The sequence below is a fragment of the Anolis sagrei genome, chromosome 4, assembly GCF_037176765.1.
Source record: "Anolis sagrei isolate rAnoSag1 chromosome 4, rAnoSag1.mat, whole genome shotgun sequence".
In the NCBI taxonomy this organism is placed as follows: Eukaryota; Metazoa; Chordata; class Lepidosauria; order Squamata; family Dactyloidae; genus Anolis; species Anolis sagrei.
In genome coordinates, this window is record NC_090024.1 from 229722146 (window position 1) to 229745963 (window position 23818).

The window sequence follows — 23818 nt, forward strand, 5'->3', positions numbered from 1 at the left end:
AGTTGAGCTGCTGAATAAACATAGGTCACATCCGTACTTCCAAGGTTTTCTGTAGAGAAGAGATAACACACAAATCTTTCTAAGGACCTCATCACATTGATGAGGTCCAGTGTTGTAATTTGCCAGCCTCCATGGCGAATCTGAATGGCGTCGGGTTGGCAGTGGGGCAACCCTGGTGCCCCGGCTGACAGCTGACACTTTCCCATCCCACATAGGAAAGTATTGTCACTTCGCCGAAGCCTCGTTGTTCTTAACAGAACATGAGGAACACAAGGCAGCTTCTGTGTTGGCAGTGGCAGTGTCCTGTGGCAATTGCTTCCTCCTTGAGCAACTATACCCCAAGGGCTATAAATATAGTAAATAAATAAATAAATAGTCTAACTGGAAGCCTCTGTATGAAGCTTCCTTTTGACCTTTTTGCTCCCTCCAGCCACCTTGAGATGGTTCAGTGGTCATATTTTATACTCTGGTGAGGAGAAGTTGGTCAAATTATTATTGAAGCTACAAAAAGATAATGGAAAGAGAATATAGCACTTGTTTGCGAATGAGGTGGACATTATCAGTGGAGCAGGCTTATGTCTTTTCATAATGTATGGAAATCTCTACTTCAGCAGCTTGAAAAATGTGAGGGGTGTGTTTCAGTGGGAAGTTCCCATTGAGAACTGAAGCTGGGTAGCAGAGCATGTCCTATGTAAGAGGAAGAACTTCCCCTTGCAAAGCTCAATTCAGGTCTTTGAAAGTAGGGTCGAAGAGGAAACTGGAAAATGGGAGATGGTGCCACGCAGTAACCATACTGAACAAGATGGGCATCTAGGGTTTTTTTTTATGTAAGGCAGTCTTCTTGTGCTTCCAGCAATTAGGATAAACATATAAGATATATGTTTGTCCCTTGTCCTGGTGTTTCAGCTCTTGCCTTAATCTTCAACGGAGATGTTTCCTACTCTATTGCTACAGGAGGGCTTCAAATCATGTTGCAAAGGACTGAGCCTAGGTGTGCAGCTACACTGTAGAATTAATGTAGTATGACGCCATTTCTACTGTGATGGCTCAATGCAATGGGATCATGGGAGTTGTGGTTTTACAAGGTCTTTAGCACCACACTACAAATCCAACAATGGAATTGAGCCAAGTTTATTCTTCTGTGGTTCTGTCAACCCTTGGTGAGGTAGACACCACATTACACCAATCAAGTCCAGATCCTGAATGGATGAGAGGATCACCAGCTGCAGACAGTGAGCCATCTCTTTTGTTCTGTCAATCAGCCACAGTCTAGCAGGTTCCAAGAGTAGCAGGGGAAAGTCCAAAGTCAGTTCCTCGGCACTCCTCCTCGGAACGTTTGCTCCGATGTTGCACGGATGCTGCTGAAAGTGCTGCCAACAGATGAACAACACCCCCGCCTGCAGGATTTACTACCCATAATTGCACATGGAAAATGGCAAGGCTCTGCCTATCTCAATATGATTCAAAGCCTGGCATTCTTCCTTTCTGCAGCTACTAATAGGAAGCATGAAAATAAACTCCCTATTTAATTGTGCATGAGATTCCCGTAATAGAGATGCCAATTTAAGATTCAGTTTTTCTTCTACTTGATGAACAGCACTGGCACATGGCTCCTGTGAAATGCACTATGCAGAGAGCTTTGGGTGGCTTTCCCCTTTCGAATTCTTTCCCTCAGTGGAGCTTCGGGATGATTGCCAGGGCATCCCTTATTTCTAGGGTCAAAGGGCAAGGCTACTATACACAGATGAATGCATCCGTTTTGAGAGGTGTTTCCCTTAATCCCATTTGCAAGCAGCATTTGTGACAAGATGAGACAGAGTACTATTTGTTGTATATAAATGCCTTTAAGGTTCAGATTAATTCTCTTTTGTAGGCTTTGAGATTACACATAATCAAAAATCAGATTTGAACATTTAAATTGATATAGTTCCCTGTTTACTCCAATACCAGGGCCTTGGATAATAACTGCCCTTGAGTTTACATCCTAAATCAGAACTGTAATTAGAATTGCTGGAATATCTGCATTTCTTTTGGATCTGAAATCTAAAGCTCTAGAACTACCTGTAGACAAGTGAGCAATAGTTTCATTACCTCTGCTAATGTGTACTAAAAGCAATGGCTGAATTCCTCTTGATTAGTCCCAACTAAAATAGACCCATTAAATTAATTGTTGAGTGCTAAGTTAACACATAAATCAATACTATTGATTCATGTCTGTGTACTGTATTCAGGGCTAGCATTAACTTTTAGTAGAATGCTTGTATCAGAATATCTTTTTGACTCTGCCATGGGACCTTCAAAACCTATACGCTTCAATTCTAGCCTATCTTTGAGACCTCATCTCCTTCAACGAACTGGTGCGGGCTTGGAGATCTGCCAGGGAGGCCCTTCTCTCAGTCCCACCTTTGTCTCAAATGCAACTCATGATGAGAGAGAGGACCTTCTTGGTGCCCCCCCCCCCCGCAAGCTTTGGAATGCCCTTCCCAGAGAGATTATATTAGCCCCCACTCTCCAAGGGTTTTGAACCAATTTGAAGACTTGGCTCTTCATAAGAAAAGAACAGATTTCCTGAAAGAAGAACCAGGAAAATAAGATTATGACTATAAATAGAAGGTCAGCTGCTGTCCTCACCTTTTTGCCTTGTTTTTTTTACTCATGTTCTGTTTTGAAATGGTCATATGACTGGTCAAATAAATAAATTATTATTATTATTATTATGACTTGGCTCTTCAACAAGGTCTTTGACCTTGTTTAGGATCCCTTACTGATTATACTTGAGGACTAATGAATATTTCACCTCACACTTTATGGATTGAAACTGATTGCAGTTTGTTTATATCTGCATTTTATTGATTTTAACTAGTGAGATTTTATGATGTTATGTGGCTATTTATTTAATTCAAACATTTGTATCACGTCCTTCTTAACCCCCAAGGGGAGACTCAGAGTGGCTTACAATGGCAACAATTCAATGCCAAAACATACAAAAACTCAATACAACAGAGTAGGTAAAACATTAGGTTAAAATCCATTTAAAACATTATTATCAACCATATTGCCATATCCAAATCCGATTCAGCAACCAACGACCCAGTCCAAAGTCTGTCCATAGTCCGTTCTAAAACATTGCAATTGCTGTCAAGCCTGTTACCCAAATGCCTAGCCCCAAAACCAAGTTTTGAGCTTCTTCCTAAAGGAAAGAAGGTATGGAGCAGACCTAATTTCTCTGGGGAGCATGTTCCACAGGCAAGGGGCCTCCACCCAAGCCTCCACCCTGTCTCTCTTCATTGGAAAGTCAGGGCTGTGGCTTCCTTGATTTAATCATCCCCCCCCCCCTCTTCCTACTGATTTCTACTTTATTGGGCATTATTGTCATTTGCAATGAGTTGCATCATCTTGTGATATGACCAAAGTGTGACAATCTCAATGTAATCATAAAATCAGAGGGGTGAGAAAAACCCCAAGGTCCATTCAATCCAACCTTTGTAATGAGGGTTCATATTTTATTTGCTCCAAAATCCATTTATTTGTCTTTTCAGCAGTCCATGGTATCCATAGAACTCTTCTTTAATACCACAATTGAAATGAGTTCATTTTTCGTTATTATGGTTTGTGCTACAAGACTCTTGTGGTACATTGGATGGGAATGCATGGTTTTTGTTTATAGTAGTGGCTTAATGATGGCTTTGTACATTACTAAATTCTTATCTTTTTAGATGAAGTTGTTATATCCTAGTGTTGTGAGTTAATTAGATAATTTTGTGTTGTAATTTCATGATGTCATGGGGATGCACACAACACCTTGGGCTACATTGTATTCAAAGCAAATTAAATCTACCTATGAAGCAACTTTGGAAGGATGGAAAATTAGAAGAATGTGTGTATGTGTGTGTGTGGCAGCCAACCCTGTCAAGATCCACTATCTGGTCTGCATAAAGATCAAATAATTTGAATAATATGCAAAATTGTTTTCCTTGCTGAAAAACATACACTCTGACTGCCTGGTACAGACATAGAAAAAAACAAAAGATGGAGAAGTTGAACAAATAACAAGGTGGAGTAAAAAAAAAAAACAGCAAGGAAGGAAGAGTTGGGAAAGAGAGAAAGAAAACAGTACTTGAGTGAGAGGGACAAAGGATTTGTAAATAATAATCATATCACAAGAGAAGGACAAGTGTGAAAGAAAAAGGATTTGGATGAGAGAGAGAAGAGGGAGTGAACAGAGAGGAAAAATGATGATTTAGTAATCTGTGTACTTTCCTTAGACCCTGGAGAATCTATCTAATTATGAACTGGGTATGTAAATCTGGAGGACACCTCATTGTGCTATACACCTGGGCAAATTTTCAACACATTTTTATGAATTTGTGTGGAGACTGGAGTTGGTTGGTTTGAGAAGGGATTGAGTATGTCACATTTCAAAATGCAAGCAACAGCATACAAGGAATCACAATGGGAGGCTTGTGTTTGCAGTTTTTTGAATGTTTGATTTTGTTTCCTCTTGGAAACAGCTTTGGCACTTTCTTCTTTCACCTTGGTTAGAAGGCTCTTCAGCTCCTCTTTGCTTTTGGCCATCAAAGTGGTATCATCTGCATATCTAAGATTGATAATGTTTCTTCCAGAAATTTTAACTCCAGCCTTGGATTTGTCAAGCCCCGCATGTCGCATGCAGTTGGGGTGGGGTTAAACAAAAGGAATTGATAAATAGTCCAATTGTTGAGGGTCTAATTTATCAGTGGATGACTTGGCTAGGATCCAGGCCATACCTGGCCAAGTAGGTCAACTAGCCAACCTACTTCTCTGGACAACATCTGGGCATCTTAATGATATGAAGAGATAGTCTATCCTCCGCTGAGGAGCAACAACATGAAATTCCAAACTAGTTGTTTTTCTACACCTACAGTACTTATTATCTCTGCTAGATGTTCAATTGTGAAAACAATTTTCTGAGAAGAGAAAATGCGTAACCCTGATGGAGCACGACCGATGTTGTAATGACGCTCCTAAATGGCTTTGTAGGGGCGGCCTTTGTGCTGTTCAAATTGCCAAGATTAGTAGGCCCACTTAGAGATTATGATCTCTAGTTTCAAGCATACTCTAGGCTCATTTATGACAAGAAAATGTAATATTATTATCCACAACTGGATTCAATCAAAAGCCAACACCACTTAGACTTTTCTTTTCAGAGGACTGGGATGGCCTGGTCTCCTCCTGCATGGAGTTGCTCGAAATGTCAGATCCTCAACTGAGGCTTTGTTGCATGTCCCACTACCCCAAGGGGCCAGGTTGATGAGGAAATGAAAGGACTTTTTCAGTAGTAACACTTTGAGAGCATGTGGGCTCCATACCTTTTGAGTTTCCTGCAGGTGGTCTGGTTTGCACTATTTTAAATTGCTTTCAATCCTTAAAAACAGGATTGCCCTGTGGTAGTGTTTAACTGTATACAAATTGTACATCCCTCAACATTTACAGATGAAAATATACCTGTGGCTAAGCAAAATTAAAGAGTGGTCAAAATGGCAAGGGTATTCACACGAACTATGGGAGGCTGCAGCTCTTCCCTGAGTCTCTCCTCTTCCTCTCCTCTCTCCCTTGCTGAGTTCTCAGCGTTCAAACTATTTTACAATTTGAATTCAGTTTGCAGGGATAAAGCAAACTGAGGAGAAAGGGGGAAAGTAGAAAGTGAAGGAGAGAGAAACTGGAATATTTTTGAATCAGTTGAACAAGATAGATTAATTGGGGCTATTTCTGCAGAAACAGGACAGTTGAGGAGCATGTTGTCATTAAAACTGGTTTTAAAGAAAATTGTTTTGGATTCTTTTTTGTAACTAAAGTTTTGTTTTCAATCTTTAGTCCCTCTCCTAACAAGCTGAGAAGCAATAAACACATATTGCAACAAGCAATCTGATTTATACATATTGTCCCAACCACATGGCGAACCACTGTAGCTAGAGATCATGCCATGTGATACCATTTTCCACGTGGAATGATGCACAACAGTCTCCACATTTGATTGACCGCTATGCATAAGCTGGCCTTTAAGTCTTATTGATTTCCAAGCCTCTGATTTTCCAGTGAGCATCAAGTGGCAAACACAGTGGGAATATATGTACTGTTTCTATTAACCTGGTGCCATCAGAGGACACTAATGAAGAAAGAGGGAGCAGAATCTCGTTGAATTGGTGACACATGTTGCATCCACTCCTCTATTTCCGTGAAGGCTCACAGAAGAAATCATCCAGATCCTGGTGTAATGGGCTTGTTTATCACTTGCTCATATCTGCAAAAGCATCGTCCTATTAACTCATGTCCAGAACTACTCCTGGGGTTTGTTAATTCCTGTAAATGAGCAAAAGAAATGTGTGTCTCTCCAGGAGATATTGAACATCTGATTGACAGATGCATCATGTATATATGGACATGCTGTTGGAGGGTGCCAAAGGATCGTTGTCTGCCAGAGGAAAGTGTAGTTAATTAGCAGTTTCTCCCTAGGAAGAGACTCCCCAGTTTGGAATTGTGTGTTCAAAAATGGCAAAGACATCCAACAGCTCTGCCAGGTGAGGCTGGAGTAGATGTTGCCCTTTTGCCATGTGACTCAGGGTTGCCATTTGTCTGTGAAATAAACACATGTCTCACAGAGAGAATGAGAGAGTGGGAGCATCTACTCCCTGTTCCCTACCCAAACTCAAAGCCACACAAATGCTTTTGCAAAATCCTAGTCTTTATATAAAAGACCTCAGACCTATGTGCAGCGACACACAACTATGCATCACACATATATGACAAATTAGTTTCTTTAAAAAAATGCACCACTCTTTCAGGAATTACAAAAAATCAAGTTCAGTAGCAGTGTATATTGCAGGCACCACCTTTGAAACAACTCTGGTGTTTCTTTAGTTTATGGCATTCACTGTTGTAGGATATTGTGATGACCACTAACATCAATAGCATCTCAAAGGGATGAAGTCTAAGGAGGAATTTTGTCTCTGTATGACAGTCAAACTGTTATCCTGAAGAAGGGCTACATGGGTGCCAAGTAAGGATATAGCCAGAGCTCCTAGTGAGTATTCTGCTCCACTTACACAGTCCATACACTGACATCCACTCCATCAACACTGGCATTCATACATACCTTGTGGATTCTGGGAATTCCGTTTTAGATAAGCTGGGGAGGGCTACATTGTCCCAACTGAGCAGGGAAATGCTGTTATCTCAGATCATCTGCCTGTCAGTGAGAATAGTTATCGGAACCTGGGGTAGAGGAAGGAATTGGAGAGCTAAATGGGGATCCTGTATCTGGGCTACAAGGAGAAATGTAAGTTACTAACAGAAAAAAAGGAAATGCACAGGTGCAGAATGGGTGTTATCTGGCTTGACGGAGCTCCCGGTAACACAGTATGTTAAACTCTTGTACTGGCGGGACTAAAGACTGGCAGGTTGGAGGTTCGAATCCAGGGAGAACGAGTTGAGCTCCCTCTGTCAGCTCCAACTCCCCATGCGGGACATGAGAGAAGCCACCCACAAGCATGATAAAATACCAAAAACATCCAGATGTCTCCTGGGCAACATCCTTGCAGATGGCCAATTCTCTCACACCAGAAGCGCCTTGCAGTTTCTCAAGTCATTTCTGACACGAAAAAAAATCTGACTTAATAACAGGACATGTGAAAGCAGTCTAGGAGTCATAGTGGACCACAAGTTAAAAAGGCCAATGTAATTTTCATCTGCATCAATAGCAGAGTCTAGATTGAGAGAAGTAATAGTACCGCTGTATTCTGCTTTGGTAAATTTGGTAAGTGTTTGTTTTAGGGATACCAGGGAGCAATGAGAATTGATGATTTTGCAGTGCCCATCTCTGCACTCTCTCTATAGCAGTGTTTCCTCAAACTGTGCTCCTCCAGGTATACATGACTTCAGCTCCCAGAAATCCCAGCCACCTTGCCAGCTGTTAGGAATTGCAAGAACTGAAGTCCAAAATATCTGGAGCAGCAGAGTTTGAGAAATACTGCTCTATAGCATAGTGTTGATAGCGATGCTTTAAAGTTTTGACTTATTCTTACAGTAGTCACATGAAATAAGCAGAGAAAGAGCATGTGAACTTCATGGTTGAGGACACATCTCAGTCTTTGTCTTTCACATCAGACCAGTACACCACATTATGATTGCCTTTTAAAGATATTAAGGACAGAAGTGTAGAGGGAAAGTAATATTTGAGAGTGACCTATGCACTTACTTTCCGAAAGGTGTGAAATTCTTAGTTAAAACTAGACGAGGAACCTTGGAATTAAGTAACTCAGACCTTAGAAGCCATTATTCAGATTTAGATAGACCATAAGTTCATATATTGTACTGGTTGAACTCTAGTTACAGAAAAAAGTAGATTCGCTTTTGAATGTTTCAAGTGTTTTTCATCCAGGAAAGGTCACAGTAAAAAGGAACCTTCAAAGCAAATTGATTGAGTTCTTATGTGCCCTGGCTTCCTACCAAGTTGCTCATAAAGCAAACAAATATATTTAACCAGAAATGATGCATTTTCAGTTTGCAAAAGTAATGTCAGAAGCTGCTGCTCAACGTGTATATGTGCGTGGATACTTTTATGCAGTTGTTAGGTCAAAAGTAGATGTGACATTGTTGTTCCCCTAAACTGAAACCTCTCAATCAAGACTAAATTTACCCTATAGACCACTTCAACTACCATGGCTTAATGCTATGGAATCCTGGGAGTTGTAGTTTTAGCCTTCTCTGCCAAAGAATGCTGTTGCCTCACCAAAGTATAAACTTCAGGATTGCATAGCATTGCACCATGACAAATGATCAGGAATGTGAAACTACATTAGTTTTACAGTGTAGATGCACCCTTAATTTGGAAAGATAAACTTGTTCCCTCCATAGTTCCATAGTCAGAAGGTCTTGCCGCTTGGCTATTCATTAATACATGCTTATATGGTGGTCAACTTAAATTAGTAGTTCCCAACCTGTGGTCTATGGACCACCAGTGATCCACAAAAATGGAAATATGGGTTGCTGTAAAGTTTTCAAGCAGTATGGCCATGTTCCAGGAGCATTCTCTCCTGATGTTTTGCCTGCATCTATGGCAGGCATCCTCAGAGATTGTGAATGCTCCTGGAACATGGCCATACTGCCAAAAAAACTTACAGCAACCCAGTTATTACAGCCATGAAAGCCTTCGACAATACAATGAAAATATGGTCCATGGCCTCACCATTACTACACCATTGAGTCAAAACTATGTGGCAATGAGAACTCAAACTACAAGAGAGGAGATTCCATCTGAACATTAGGAAGAATTTCCTGACTATGAGAGCCGTTCAGCAGTGGAACTCTCTGCCCCGGAGTGTGGTGGAGGCTCCTTCTTTGGAAGCTTTTAAGCAGAGGCTGGATGGCCATTTGTCAGGGGTGATTTGAATCCAATATTCCTGCTTCTTGGCAGGGGGTTGGACTGGATAGCCCATGAAGTCTCTTCCAACTCTTTGATTCTATGATTCTATGTGTGACCCTCTGATAATGCTGAGGCAACATGGATGTCAGGAGGGGAGAGGCTGACTATCCATGAAAGATTACTACTACCACATCAGCTCTAGATTATTAAATATGGTTTTCTGTGGGTGAGCGGATGGTGAACCATGGATGGCATATGTTCTGTATCAGAAACTAGAGCTCATGTGGTCTATCCAATGCAATTTTCTGAATCGGCACCCCAAATAACAAAACTGAATTTATAGTTGACCAAAAACTGATTTGTAACCCTTTTGGTACTAATGTTGGAGTGTGGTCCCTGGTCAAAAAAAAGCTTGGGAGCCACTGATTTACATGACTGTATTTTCCTGGCCCACATCTTTTTAAAACCACAATATGATTCCTTTTCAGTGCCATGGTTACGCTTTTGTATCTGATGAATATTTCTTTTTCTCTGGAGGTCATGCTCCTTTTTTCCTGGGAAGCACGATGATCTCAAAGGACAGCTCCCTCAGCACAGGGACAATGGGAATATTTCCTCTCTCTCCCTCTGCTTTGGCCACCCACCCACCTAGTCTCTCTTTCGCTTTCTTTTCTTCCTTCCTGCTTCTTTTTATTTTGAAAGTAAAAAACAGATTCAAGAGTGAGTACAGCATGTTCTCCACTGAATGCTAACTAGTTCAGGGACAGTCCCTTGTTTACTGAACCTAGAGAATAATTCTCACAGAACCAGGAAAAATAGCTGTTTGATCAGTAGATATGTATCGTGGCTAAGGTGTGCTATTATAATAACCATAATTCAGCCAACATCCATTATGTTTTCCACTTTTTTTCCATATCATCATTTTGATCAGTGAGTGGCAGCCAAACCTAATGTCCTGAGGCAAATCTCCCATTTGAGTGAACCATTTGCATTTGTAGGAAATCCTTTCTTCAGGCTTGAATTGCCCTGGAACCTACTTCTCCGTCAGTTCTTGTGGGTTTTTTCGGGCTATATGGCCATGTTCTAGAGGCATTTCTCCTGACGTTTCGCCTGCATCTATGGCAAGCATCTTCAGAGGTCTGCTGGAGCTGGGAAAAAGGGGTTTATATATCTGTGGAATGACCAGGGTGAGACAAAAGGCTTTTGTAAGTTCTCCGTGTTTCTAAAAGTCCATTATACTTCTCCAGCACCACCTTTGGAATGACTTGCACTCTTCTCCTGCTTTATGCTTTCACCCATATGCATAGAAATCAGAAAAATCATGGTCTGGATAAGCCTGATTTTGAGGTGTTCAAGGATCTGTCTTCATGCCTGCAGATATTATGGAACCTCCTAAATACAAAGAAACCATCACTTTATTTTGAGTGTCCTAGTTTCACTTCAAATGTGATAGGCACTCAACCACTTCAGTCTTTCATGAGAGGGAATGATGTGTAATGGCTACTTGTACATTTGTGCTTTTTGCCAATTTGTGTAATAATCTCCATCTAAACCATCTAGAAATCGAGCAAATGAAGCAATGAAGTGAACTGCTCCTGGTTCATCCCTTTGAGTAACAACCAAAAAAAAATGGAAAGCAAGCACAACAAGAAGGAACATTCTAACCCAACTCAGCCCATGTTCTGCTAGTTTATTTTTTATTATTTATTTTTCCTTGCATCTATCACCTGATGTGGTGCAGCCTATTCCACCATTTTAGATTTTTACCACATCTATCTGTGTTTAGACTTAATCATTCTAAGTTCCTGACTTTGCTGACTTTAGATCACAGGTGGTGAGTTGACACTAGGATTTTAGTAGGAACTCTGCATGCTTTAACACTGGGAATCCATTTTACTTAGGATCAAACTGCATGAGCATACCATCCAATATTTGACAAATGAAAGCCAGGACACAAGGTATTATAAAGGAAGAACAAACTAGGAAATGCTGTCACAGGTTTGCATTTGCTTGAGCCAACTGGAAAGGTCGACTTCACCTTCTCTCCTCCCAATTAAGTTGAGTGAAAACTACTGTTGCACTTTGAACTCAGTTTGCAGCAAATTAAATAAGCTGCAGAGAAAAGGGGAGAGTATGAAAACTGACAGAAACTGGGACATTTTAAAGGGGTTTGAACAAGTTCCAGTGGTTCTCAACCTGTGGGTCCCCAGATGTTTTGGCCTTCAACTCCCAGAAACCCTAACAGCTGGTAAACTGGCTGGGATTTCTGGGAGTTTTAGGCCAAAACACCTGGAGACCCACAGGTTGAGAAGCACTGAATTAGAGGATGGAGGATTGAGACTGTCCCTGCCAAATTTTGACAACTGGAAGAAATGCACGAAGTGGTCAGGGATCTCTCTGTAAGTAAAGTTCTCTTATGTGGTAAAAGATCTGTGTTTGATGTGGCACATGTTTACCTCTTGCACATTAGCTGACTTCATTTTGTGTTTGGTCACTGGGAGGTAAACACGCTTCATTTGCAAGGCTAATTGCTCAGGTATGAAACTGTCGGAAACCCAGTGCTGGAAAATTAACATGCTATCAGCTTCTAATTTTGAGCCACATGCCTTCTGTAGTTTGACTTGCAGATGGTTAAAGGCATGTTTCTGCATACTCAAGACTGAAAAAAGAATCCAATTGTGGTTCTTCTGGCACAGAATGTTTTACACAATTGGACGGCCAGCAGTTGTTTTGAGTTTCAAACAGGAATTGCCTAGTCTGGAGAGATTAGGAAATGAATCAGTTATTTTGTGTGAAAAATACATGTTCAGCTATGAAGCTCTGGCCCTTTCTTAAACATCCAGGTAGACTACATCTGGTTTGCATTTATTACTAAAGAAGCAACAAATACAATCATATGATGCAAATTTTGTGTACACAATTGTACTATGGATAGAGAAGGCATTCTTATTAATAAAGGGTGCTTTTTAAACTAATTCATTGACAAATTTATTCAGTTCAAGAAAGATTGTTAGTGAAAATATCCTAATCATATTTCAAGTTCTTTTAGCTAAAATGTCAGATTCTTGTCTTTTGTTAAAATTTTATGATTTATATTTGAAAATCCCCCCCCCCCCTTTGGTGGCACAGTGGATTAAATCGCTGAGCTGCTGAACTTGCTGACCAAAAGGTTGGTGGTTCAAATCCGGGGAGTGGGGTGAGCTCCCACTGTTAGGCCCAGCTTCTGCCGACCTAGCAATTTAAAAACATGCAGATGTGAATAGACCAATAGACACTGTTTCTACAGGAAGGTAACAGTGATCCATGCAGTCATACTGGCCACATGACCTAGGAGGTGTCTACAGACAATGCCAACTCTTTGGCTTAGGAATGGAGAGAAGCACCACCTCCCAGAGTCAGACACGACTAGACTTAAAGTCAGGGGAAACCTTTACCTTATATTTGAAAAAGTATACAACTATGCTCTTGACATCTGGAAATGCATTCAAGTCTAGGAAAAATGAATGAAACCTTGATATTATGAAAAGTGGACACCAAAAAGTACAGCTGTTTCCATGCATGACTTATTTTTAATAAGTTCACAAAGTTGGGTGGGACAGGGTTGCTGGTGAAACTCTGGGAACTGCAAAGAAAATGGGACTCAGAGATTTTCAGATCAGTAGTTTAGACAATTAACTGGGCTTTAGTATGTACATTCTGCCATGGTTATTTGTGTAAACCATGTCTTTGGATTTAGCATGCAGAGACATGTTCATAAACTTCAAATCCCAGGCTTGGATGCTTCTGTGCCAAAGGGGATTTGCTTCTAGGATAAGGGAAAGTGGGTGAGAGGGAGGGAGGTTGAATTGTTTTCTATTTCACATGTGGAAGAATGACCCACTTTGCTTATTTATGGCTGGTATTTGGGGATGTTGAAAAAGATGAGAATAGGTGTACATCCGCTGAAAAGCCTTTCCTGGATTTGTTGCGTAAATTTTGTCTTTACTTCATGCAGAAATAATCTTCAAACTCCCTGGGTTCTGAAGCAAGACATCTGAAGCTCGCCATGTAAATACACAAAGCCTTAATATTCATAAACACTCTGAGGACTGTTTTTTATCTCAATCATATGCTTAGACAGCATTTACTCTCCCTCCCCCCAATCCTGTTTATATATCCTTTATAATCTAATGTAAAGCTTCCGGGAAAACCTGTACACAGTAGAGGGGATTGTTTGAAATGAAGTGAGTGCAGGGAATGCGAACAGCAGGTCGCGTGGCCCCTTTGATTTGGAGATAAGCTTGCAGCGTAAGTCACTGCTAGCATTCGGAGATTGTGCAAAGCACATTAATCTCTCCAATGGAGGGCTTGGAATTGATTTTTGAAAGATCTCTGTAAGTATAGTGTGGTGGGCATTTGCTGACAATGAAGGCAGCATTCTGTTGATGGCTTATGCTAGAGATACCCCCAGTTAACACAAGTGTATGTCTTTTTTGAGAGATTGTGCAAGGAGTAGGCAGTGCCTCCTTATGCAGTGCCTCTCTCCTGGTTTACAAAGACAAGCAGGGGCTCATAAATGCAGCTCCAGTTTCCAACCAGTGCTTCATCATCATAACAACAACAACAACAACAACAACAACAACAACAACACTTTATTTATATTACACCCTATCTCCAGAAGGGGACACAGGGCAGATCACAGCACACATACACGGCAACCAAAGTCTTCCCAACCATGGAACACAGAGCAGCATCAACCTTTGCTAGGGTTTCCTGGAAGCACTGTTTTGTACCCGATAATGTATATTTGTTTGGAGACTAAATGCTTGATCCTGTGTCAGGGTGATAGAAGGTGCCCCAATTCTCAAATTTGAATATGAGTACCTGCTGCACTCTTGCTAGACCAACCACAAGCATTGGGTATGTTTTCTGCTGCCCTGGAGACTAGAGTGTGGAACAATGGCTTAAAACTACAGAAAAGGAGATTCCACCTGAACTTTAGGAAGAACTTCCTGTGAGAGCTGTTCAGCAGTGGAACTCTCTGCCCCAGCCGGAGTGTGGTGGAGGCTCCATCTTTGGAAACTTTTAAACAGAGGCTGGATGGCCATCTGTTGGGGGTGCTTTGAATGCGATTTTCCTGCTTCTTGGCAGGGGGTTGGACTGGATGGCCCACGAGGTCTCTTCCAACTCTATGATTCTATGTATGTAGGAAGAAAAGAGACAACACAGGGGCACTCTTGCCCAGAATACTTCTGAGGATGGAGAATGGACAGATCAGAGAGAAATATTCCTTCTCGTGAGTAAAATTGTCCAGAGTAGAAATTCTATCTGTAAGCAAATAATAAGGCCTGACCAATTGTTGACAGACTTAAATAATTAAATCTAAATGCAGAGACTACATTGGCTATATTGCAGAGCACAATATAGCCATTGAAACTCTATTAGTTTGAGGCAGAACTTTGATCTATCCCCCCTCAAGTATTATTTTCATCCCTGGAAAAGTGGAAGAAAGAAGTCCCGTCCTCCTCCAAATAAGGGCAAAAGTTCTCTTTTGAAAAATTTCCACCTAGAACTGGATTAAGCACATTCATCTGCTAGCACTTTTTGCAAGTATTGCGTAGGAGGTGTTGTGAAAGTTCCCTGTGTGGTGTTGTTTCTCTAGTAGCATATTTACACAGGCATGCCATTACTGGATATTATGATCACTGAGTGAATCACTTACCTGTTTAATTCATGTCCTAGTACACAGAGACGTACAGCGATCTGTACTTGATGGAAAACTTTGAACGTAAAGCTAATTTCTCCCTAAAACAACCCCCTCAAATATAAGCTCTCAATTCAGACTGTCATCGGATGTACTCCTGAACAACAAAGTTTTCCTATACATAGAGATGCCCCCTTTCTTTTACATTTATTTGAAAATTTATCCGAAACATTTGTATTCCACCCTTCTCACCATGCAGGGGACTCAGCATATATACAGCAAACGTTCAATGGCGGGACGTATATCCACTTTAAAATCATTTGCTTAAAAACCATCTCAGGACACCATTCTATTATACATGTGTGTATTTTCTCCTCACTAAGAAAGATCAAGGGGGCTTTCTAGATTTTTCAATGAATTCCATTTCAGAACTTTTTTTAAAAAAAAAGAATACAAAATTGGAATTTTGTACAAAATACATCAACGGTCAAATATAATTTTTTCAAAGAGAAACACAGTCAATTAGCACAAGATGCAGCTTTTGCATTAACAACATATCATCAAATCAAGTTAGAAAATACAAATAAATAAAATTGAAAAAGGCAGAATAAGACTTTTATCAAAGATTTAACAATACAATGAAAAACTGCTGGTGACTTTCTACTGCTGTGCTATAGTGAGAGTGTCCTAGCCTACTGCATCTGTGTGTGGTTTGGTAACTGCACAGTGGCAGATATGAAGGCATTCCAAAGGGTCACCACAACTGCACAGAGAATCATTGGTTGCCCTCTCCCCTCTTTGGAAGGACTTTATAAGTCGCGCAGCCTTAGGATGGGCTCGGAGCATTCTTAAGGATCTGTCTCACACAGAATATTCTTTTTTTTAAAAAAAAATATTACCATATGGCGGATGGTACAAGGTGCAAAAACAAGGACAAACAGACTGAAAGATAGCATTTATCCTAGAACTGTAACTATATTGAACTCTAAGGTTTCACTTTGATGGCTATGCGATAGTGGTTGGAATGTGGAGGGATCAGTGTGTTGTTTTTGTGATATGTGCTGGGGAAAGCATTTAATCCAATGGTTCTCAACCTGGGGGTTGGGACCCCGCGGGGGGGGGGGGGTCGCGAGGGGGATGTCAAAGGGGTCGCCAAAGACCATCAGAAAACAGTATTTATTGTTGGTCATGGGGATTCTGTGTGGGACATTTGGCCCAATGCTATCCTTGGTGGGCTTCAGAATGCTGTTTGATTGTAGGTGAACTATAAATCCCAGCAACTACAACTCCCAAATGTAAAGGTCTATTTTCTCCAAACTCCACCAGTATTCAACATTTGGGCATATTGAGCATTTGTGCCAAGTTTGGTCCAGATCTATCATTGTTTGAGTCCACAGCGCTCTCTGGATGTAGGTGAACTACAACTCCAAAATTCAAGGTCAATGCCCACCAAACCTTTTCTGTTGGTCATGGGAGTTCTGTGTTACAAGCTTGGTTCAATTCCATCTTTGGAGAAGTTCAGAATGCTCTTTAATTGTAGGTTAACTATAAATCCCAGCAACTACAACTCCCAAATGACAAAATCAATCCCCCCAACTCCATCAGTATTCAAATTTGGGTGCATCGGATATTTGTGCCAAATTTGGTCTAGTGAATGCAAATACATCCTGCATATCAGATCTTTACATTATGATTCATAACAGTAGCAAAATTACAATTAAGAAGTAGCAATGAAAATAATTTTATATTTTTGGGTCACCCCAACATGAGGAACTGTATTAAGGGTCGTGGCATTAGGAAGGTTGAGAACCACTGATTTAATCTCATCATACAATATACAATGACAATAAAGTTATTCTATTCTAAATTATATTTCTCCACTATATACACCCCTATTATAAATGTAATTTGCTTGTTATATACATTAGAACTCAGCACGCGAAAAAAAACAGATATGGTAGCATCATGTAGGCTTCTTCCAGATCCAGGTGGAAGAGGTGCATTGCCAACCAGAGCAACATTCACTTTCTATTAGTTCATTTACTGCCCCTTATGGTTCTCTAGGAGACTCCTGTGGTGCAATGGGTTAAACCCTTGTGCTGGCAGGACTGAAGACCGACTGGTTGCAGATTCGAATCCCGGGGAGAGCACGGGTGAGCTCCCTCTATCAGCTCCAGCTCCCCATGCAGGGACATAAGAGAATCCTCCCACAAGGATGGTAAAACATAAAAACTCTTGTGCGGGCAGGATTGCTGACTAAAAGGTCGGTGGTTCAAATCCGCGGAGCAGGGTGAGATCTTATCTGTCAGCTCCAGCTTCTTATGCAGGGGAATGAGAGAAGCCTCCCACAGAATGGTAAAACATCCAGGCGTCCCCTGGGCAACGTCCTTGCAGACGGCCAATTCTCTCACACCAGAAGCAACTTGCAGTTTCTCAAGTGATTATGATTAATATTACAATTATCTCACTACACCTTCCTTCAACTTTCATTTCAACGTTTGGCAATCCGTCCCTTCTATAATGCTTCTATTTATCCATATTTTTTGTTATCGTCTGTTACCATGGGAACTCATTTGGAAAATATACCAAAAGATAAAAATAAATAAATAGCTTGATAATTGAAAGCTGGAGAGGGGGGAAATCTTGGTATTAGGTAAAACCTGTGCCTTCTTGGTATTCGTGTGTGCTTCCTCCTCCTCGTTCTGAATGTATTTGTTTATTTCGTCGCTACATCTATGAGCAGTATTTCAAAAGCTGGCCAAGAAAGTATCTATAAATGCCGGTGCTGCGGGGGAGGACAATTACCCTGCGAGATTTTCAAGGCAGATATTAGCAAGCGAGTGTCTCTCTTGGGGGAAGTCTCATTTGGGATGCAAGATCCAATGGCTGTGGCTGTAATCATCTGATCTCGTAGAGTCAATCCCGGAGCAGCTGTAGTAAAAGGGGAGGCATCATACTCCAAGGGATGCTTCGTGATGCTCGAAGCAGCTACACAGACACACACACACATCATGCTATTAAATACAGCGTGTTAGCGGGCTCTGCTGTTATAGTTGAGGAACCACCTGCACACAGAAGCTGTATTATTTCTGCCAAGGCTAAATGCTGTCAGGATGTATCACTAGTGATCCGAGATAAGATGAAAAGCGTGGGGCTTCTTCCAGCTTTCAAGAGATTCCAAAGGAGCAGCTGCAGAGATTTGCAAGCAACGCATTTTTACAATTCTGAATAGTGGCACCTCCAGAATCTGGCTGCCTTAAGAGTACTTCTGGCATTTCTCAGCTATTCTTCTGAGAGGCAGAGATGAATCTGTGTTAGTGGGACGAACGGTAGGAGAAAAGGGTGTCTGTCTACATGCAAAGAACTTTTCTCTCTTTGGAAACAGAAGCTGATCTTTTGGGATGGAAACAAGCAGAGAGGCAAAAGGCAGCTCGTGTGGCTTTGATTCCTGCTTGTGACCTGGCCCACAAGCCGCCAACCCTTTTGGTCTCAGGACATAGTAGACTTTGCCAAGAAAAATTTAAAAAACCTCAAAAACCTCCAGTAAACCCAAAGAAAAAGACAATGGTACAAAACGTCATCTTGATTTTCTTCCGCAGGCGACTGAGCCAAAGACCTGCTGTTGAAGAGCTAGAAAGAAGAAATATCTTGAAACGTAAGTATATTTGAGTACAAAATTTATGTTTCCCACATGAAGCAATGTTGATAAGCAGTATAATTTCCTCTTTTTATGTGGTTTGTATTTCTAGAAGGCTGGTGGGTAATGCAATGTGATGTTTATTCTTAGAATGTATCTTTTATCAGCAGGAGCATCCATAAGGACCATGGTTTAAATTAGTCTGTATTTTATGCTCATCCACTTGATATTAGCAGAAAAATCATCTATCTCATGGTGTCTAAAGTGGTTTAAATTCTTCACATCATTTGGTTTCACAACACAGCTTTGAAGTATTCCAAAATTATTCCCATTTTATTACTTTAGAACTGAGGCCAAAGGCAAGTTGCTTGTCCAAGAACTCCCTTAGCATCTGTTGCAGAAATGGTCAGCTTTGACTTCAAATGCCAAAACAATTTCTTGGTGTCTTTCTAGAAATTGTTTGGAAAATATTTTTGTTTTCATTTCTGACTCAGTGTAACAGTGATCTGGAGTGAGGTTTTTTTGGAACTACAAAAATGTGTGTGTGGCATGCATTCCAGTTCATACTTTTAAAAGTGAAATGTGGAGACACCCAATCAGAAAAGTGAGTTTTCCGATGCGCAGACTAATTGCAGAACACTGACTTTTCTATGCCAACATAAATCATGAAATAAGACCATGAAAAACGTGTCACAGTATTATTATGCATGCATTATATTCTGTATTGCCATCAAATTTCAGTTGACGTAAAATTGGAGAGCAATTCAGGAGGCTATACTCAAGCAAAGTGCATGTCAGAAGTTCAAAAATGATCTTAGTAATATCAGTGAATTTTCTCAGGATTACAGCTTCTGAACATTTCATAAAACATCTCTGTAGAACATATGGCACAAGGCTTTATCTTGTTGACCTCATGAACAGTGAGGGCCTATCACCTGATTTTTGCAGATTGAAGACATGAAATGCATCTACACAATAGAATTAATGCAGTTTGACATGACTTTTACTGCCATGGTTCAACACTATGAAATTCTGAGAGCTGCAATTTACAAGGTCTTTAATGTTTTCTGTCAACAAGAGTTGGTACCTCACCAAATTAATGCAGTTTAACATGATTTTAACTGCTATGGCCCAATGATATGGAATCATGGGAGCTGTATCCCATGATTCCATAGTATTGGGTCCTAGAAGTTAAAGTGGTGTTAAACTGCATTAATTCCACAGTGTAGATGTAAATGTCCTGAGCACATTTCCCTGCAATTTCCCAGATTCAGTGGAACTTCTCTCTGAGTAAATGTGCAATGATCAGGGTCATCCTGATTTGTCCAAACCCTGCCATTGTTTTCATGGCTATTGCTAGAGAGAATCTGACATCTTCTATGAACTCATTGGTGTCACTTTCTTGCATTCCCATCCTCATCCTTCCCACCATTTGCAATATGAAGGCAAAAAAATTAATGAATATAAGCCAGCATAGTCAACACTGAACTCCTCGGTTGTGCAGTTCAAAAGCTTGACCTGGGTGAATATCCATTGCAAAAAAATCAGTTAGCACCCTTCTTGCTAAATTAAATATGTGAGAAGATTCTGTGTGTGCTTTTGGAAAGATAGATTGCAAAGAGGATTGACAAAGTTATACTACTTCTTATGCACATGTGTAAACTAGTGTAACATACCATAAGGATTCATTTTGGTGAACTACTGCAATAGGGTTTATTTGTAGTTCTCCATAAGTTTTTAGACTGCCACTCCCATTGGCCTTAAATAGAAGAATAATTGGCAAGAGTTAATGGGAGTTATAGTTCAATAACATCTGGAAGTCTGAAAATGGTTCACCCTCCATTCTCCAGTACTCCACTCTCCAGCAAGCCTGGGGTAACTGGATCAGGGCAGCCAGTTTTCCCAGGAGTTCCTCCGGAGATAACAAGTCAAATGTAGTTTGAGAGTGCCCAGATGTCATTTACAGACAAAACCTGTAGTTTCCTCTGAATTTACTCCCATGGGAAATCCAACTGCTGAGTTTAATTTACTTTTTCTATTTTCCAATCAAAGTTCCAATTCCTGTCCATGAAAGATGGGCCACCAGCCAAATGATCATGCTGGTGCATTTAGATGCCTCCTAGCTGACAGCGCCAAACAAACCCTATTTAAAAAGCAGTAGCAGGTAGCAAGGAAGAAAAGTACTTCTGCTGGTCCATCCTTGCGCAGGATTATGCAGGCCACAAGCCTGACTGAATTACTAACAGCCAAGTTTGTAGAAGTCACACTTGTGAACTACAACTTCCAGGATTCCATAGTTGGTATTGCCTTGTGCTAGAATTATTCTGAATGTAGTAGTTTGAGAAGGTAAATTTTGCAAGCTCTGAGTAGTAACCACTTGTATTGCCATAACAGAAGGATCATAGTTAGGTGGTAGAGTACCAATTGTGTTGCATGCAAAAGACTTAAAGTTCTGTTCTTATTAAACACTGTAAATTTGCTTTGAAACCCAAGTAAGCCACTGACAGAATAGATCCAACTAGGTGGGCAGACACTCTGCTTCTATGTATGATGGTTTTTCCCTTTCTATTACATGTTGGCTACATCCCACATAAATACCAACAGAAAGCTTTGTATTGATTTTTGAGAGAACTGGTTTGAAATGTTGCCTTATAGAAATAGAAGTAAGGTAAAGTGGATCTCTAGGTTAGAGGGCACCTTTAATGCTAATAATGCTTACAGCAAATACAAACAGTGGTGTGTGTATGGGTGTGTGTGTGTATACACCTGTGTGCTTACAGCAGCCTCATGAATTTCATAGGATTTTTATAGATAAGACATACTCAGAGGTGGTTTTCCAGTTTCTTCCTCTGAAATAACGTAATATTATTGAGTGGTCTCCCATTCAAGTACTAACCAGGACTGACCCTGCTTAGCTTCCAGGATCAGACTGTATCTTGTGGCTTTAGGATATTCAGGCTCCCCCTAGTGGTCAAAGTCATTTAAAACTATTGCATTCAAAGTTTGTACACCTCTTTTAAGAGCCAGGATACTGTTGCTGAATGCTAAGCATTATTTAGTGACTCTCATCTCTGCATCTACTTTGCACTTGGTCCAGATATTTCTGAGTATTTAAATGGAGTACCCTAGGCATCTTCTGGGCTGTAGGTACTTGGAGGATACTGTGGTACACATTTAGTTCTGACTGCTCTTTCCTAGTTCTGATTCCTATAAGTATGATGCCTCTAAAATGAGCTGCAGCACTCATGAGTATATTGCACTGGGAAGTAGGGATTGATTTGAGTTATATCTGTCTTTATCTCCCACAGAATGGTGAAAGTTGTAGTCCAAATCAGTAGGAAGGCATTATTGTGAGGCACACTGGCCTAGGCAGAAATGTGCCATGGAACAAGCCAGTATTATCATTGGCTAGTACTATATACAACTACTATAGGCACCAAGTTGCCTTCCACTCCTCAGTTTAGCCCAGTTCACAGTGGTAGACCTCGAGGTCTATCACTATATCTATGATTTTATCCTTTCAAAACTGGAGGTGTCAGGAACTGGCTCTGGGGTCTTCTGCATGCAACACATTTGTTAACCAGTGAACTATAGTCCTTCCAAGTCTCTCCCTGCAAGTGGAACATCACAGTGCAGTCACTGCCAAAGAGCAAATCCTTCACTTACTCAACATATCCTACACAGTTGAAGCTAGTAAGAGCCACAACCTGCCTGAGAAATATCCTAAGAGATTCCATCTGAACATGAGGAAGAACTTCCTGACAGTAAGAGCCGTTCAGCAGTGGGACTCTCTGCCCCGGAGTGTGGTGGAGGCTCCTTCTTTGGAAGCTTTTAAACAGAGGCTAGATGGCTATCTGTCAGGGGTGATTTGAATGCAATATTCCTGCTTCTTGGCAGGGGGTTGGACTGGATGGCCCATGAGGTCTCTTCCAACTCTTTGATTCTATGATTCTATGATTTGGCGTGTAACATTTCTTTTTTAAATGTCTCCTTTTTAACATGAAGAGTTCTTAGACTCCTTTATGTGATCAGGCTAGTTAAGTTCGTAGTCTAGCATTTTTTTTCTTTTGTCCAAATGTAACACCAATCAATCCCTGTGTGCCCTGGCAATTCTTTCAGTGTCATGGCTAATTTAGAAACCTTGTCAAGGGAGAGAAGGTGTAAATTACACTCTTGTGTTTGGCACTGTATAGCTGGAAGAGTTGTCTCATTAAGATTGATGGGACCTAAAACCAGACACTTAATTATTAATGGACACAAGGGCAGTCAGAGCCAGGCTGCTATTACAGCATTTGCTCATTTTCCTTTTTGCCCTGTATAATTGTGATACTATAAATCCCTGTCACAGCATACAGTCTTGCATTAGGTAATGTTTCTCTTTCAAGGGGTAGCTCTGTATCTCAAGGACAAGCCGCAAAGATGAGCAAGCCTTTGCTATTTACAACATCAGAAGCCATTTGTGGGTGTTCCATTAGACTAAGGATGGGTTTGTGCACTATTGATGCAGTGTGGTTGCAGTTCTCCTGAAGAAGTATCTCATGCTACTCTCAGAATGTCTGAGTAACATGTCAGTGTAAAAGCCTGTGCTGTCCACTGAACTATTGCCCCTTCTGGGTGCACATGTGAATGTAGTTTGCCCATGCCTGGTTAAGACCCAGACGCAGTACAAGTGCTGCACATAGATACAAATGTAGTCATCTTACTTTCATTCCTAGTTCATGCATTATTGGTATCTTCTCAAGTGGATTTGGCAGCTTCTAACTAATACAATGAAGGGCTTGGGCAGATGAGGTGGGTTACCACTTCACTGCCAAGGAGGCGTGGTGCTAGAAAGGAATGTCCCATTCATCCTGATAGTCCCGAATCTCCATCTCTAGCATCTCCAGGCTAGGAAAACTATTGTTTTAAGCCCTGGAGAGCTCTTGTGCCAATCAGTGTCAGGAGAATAGAGGGATGGATACTCTGACTCATCAGAAGGCAGCTGTATACACATACGTGAATGTATGCCTGTGTGAGTGTATTTATTTATTTACCTTATTTGTATACTGCCCTTCTCAGCCTGCAAGCGACTCAAGGCAGTTTACAGACACCAACAATT

General features: G+C 40.9%; 1 protein-coding gene across 7 annotated transcripts in view; it reads left to right on the forward strand.

Annotated features, from left to right (window-relative positions):
• Positions 1–23818, forward strand: part of PHACTR3 (phosphatase and actin regulator 3) — a 275922-nt gene that overhangs the window by 244934 nt on the left and 7170 nt on the right. For all 7 annotated transcript variants that reach the window (XM_067468215.1, XM_060772011.2, XM_060772015.2 and 4 more), the window contains one exon: positions 18683–18738. In XM_067468215.1, coding sequence (XP_067324316.1) covers positions 18683–18738 — 56 coding nt within the window. The remainder of the gene's footprint in view (positions 1–18682; positions 18739–23818) is intronic.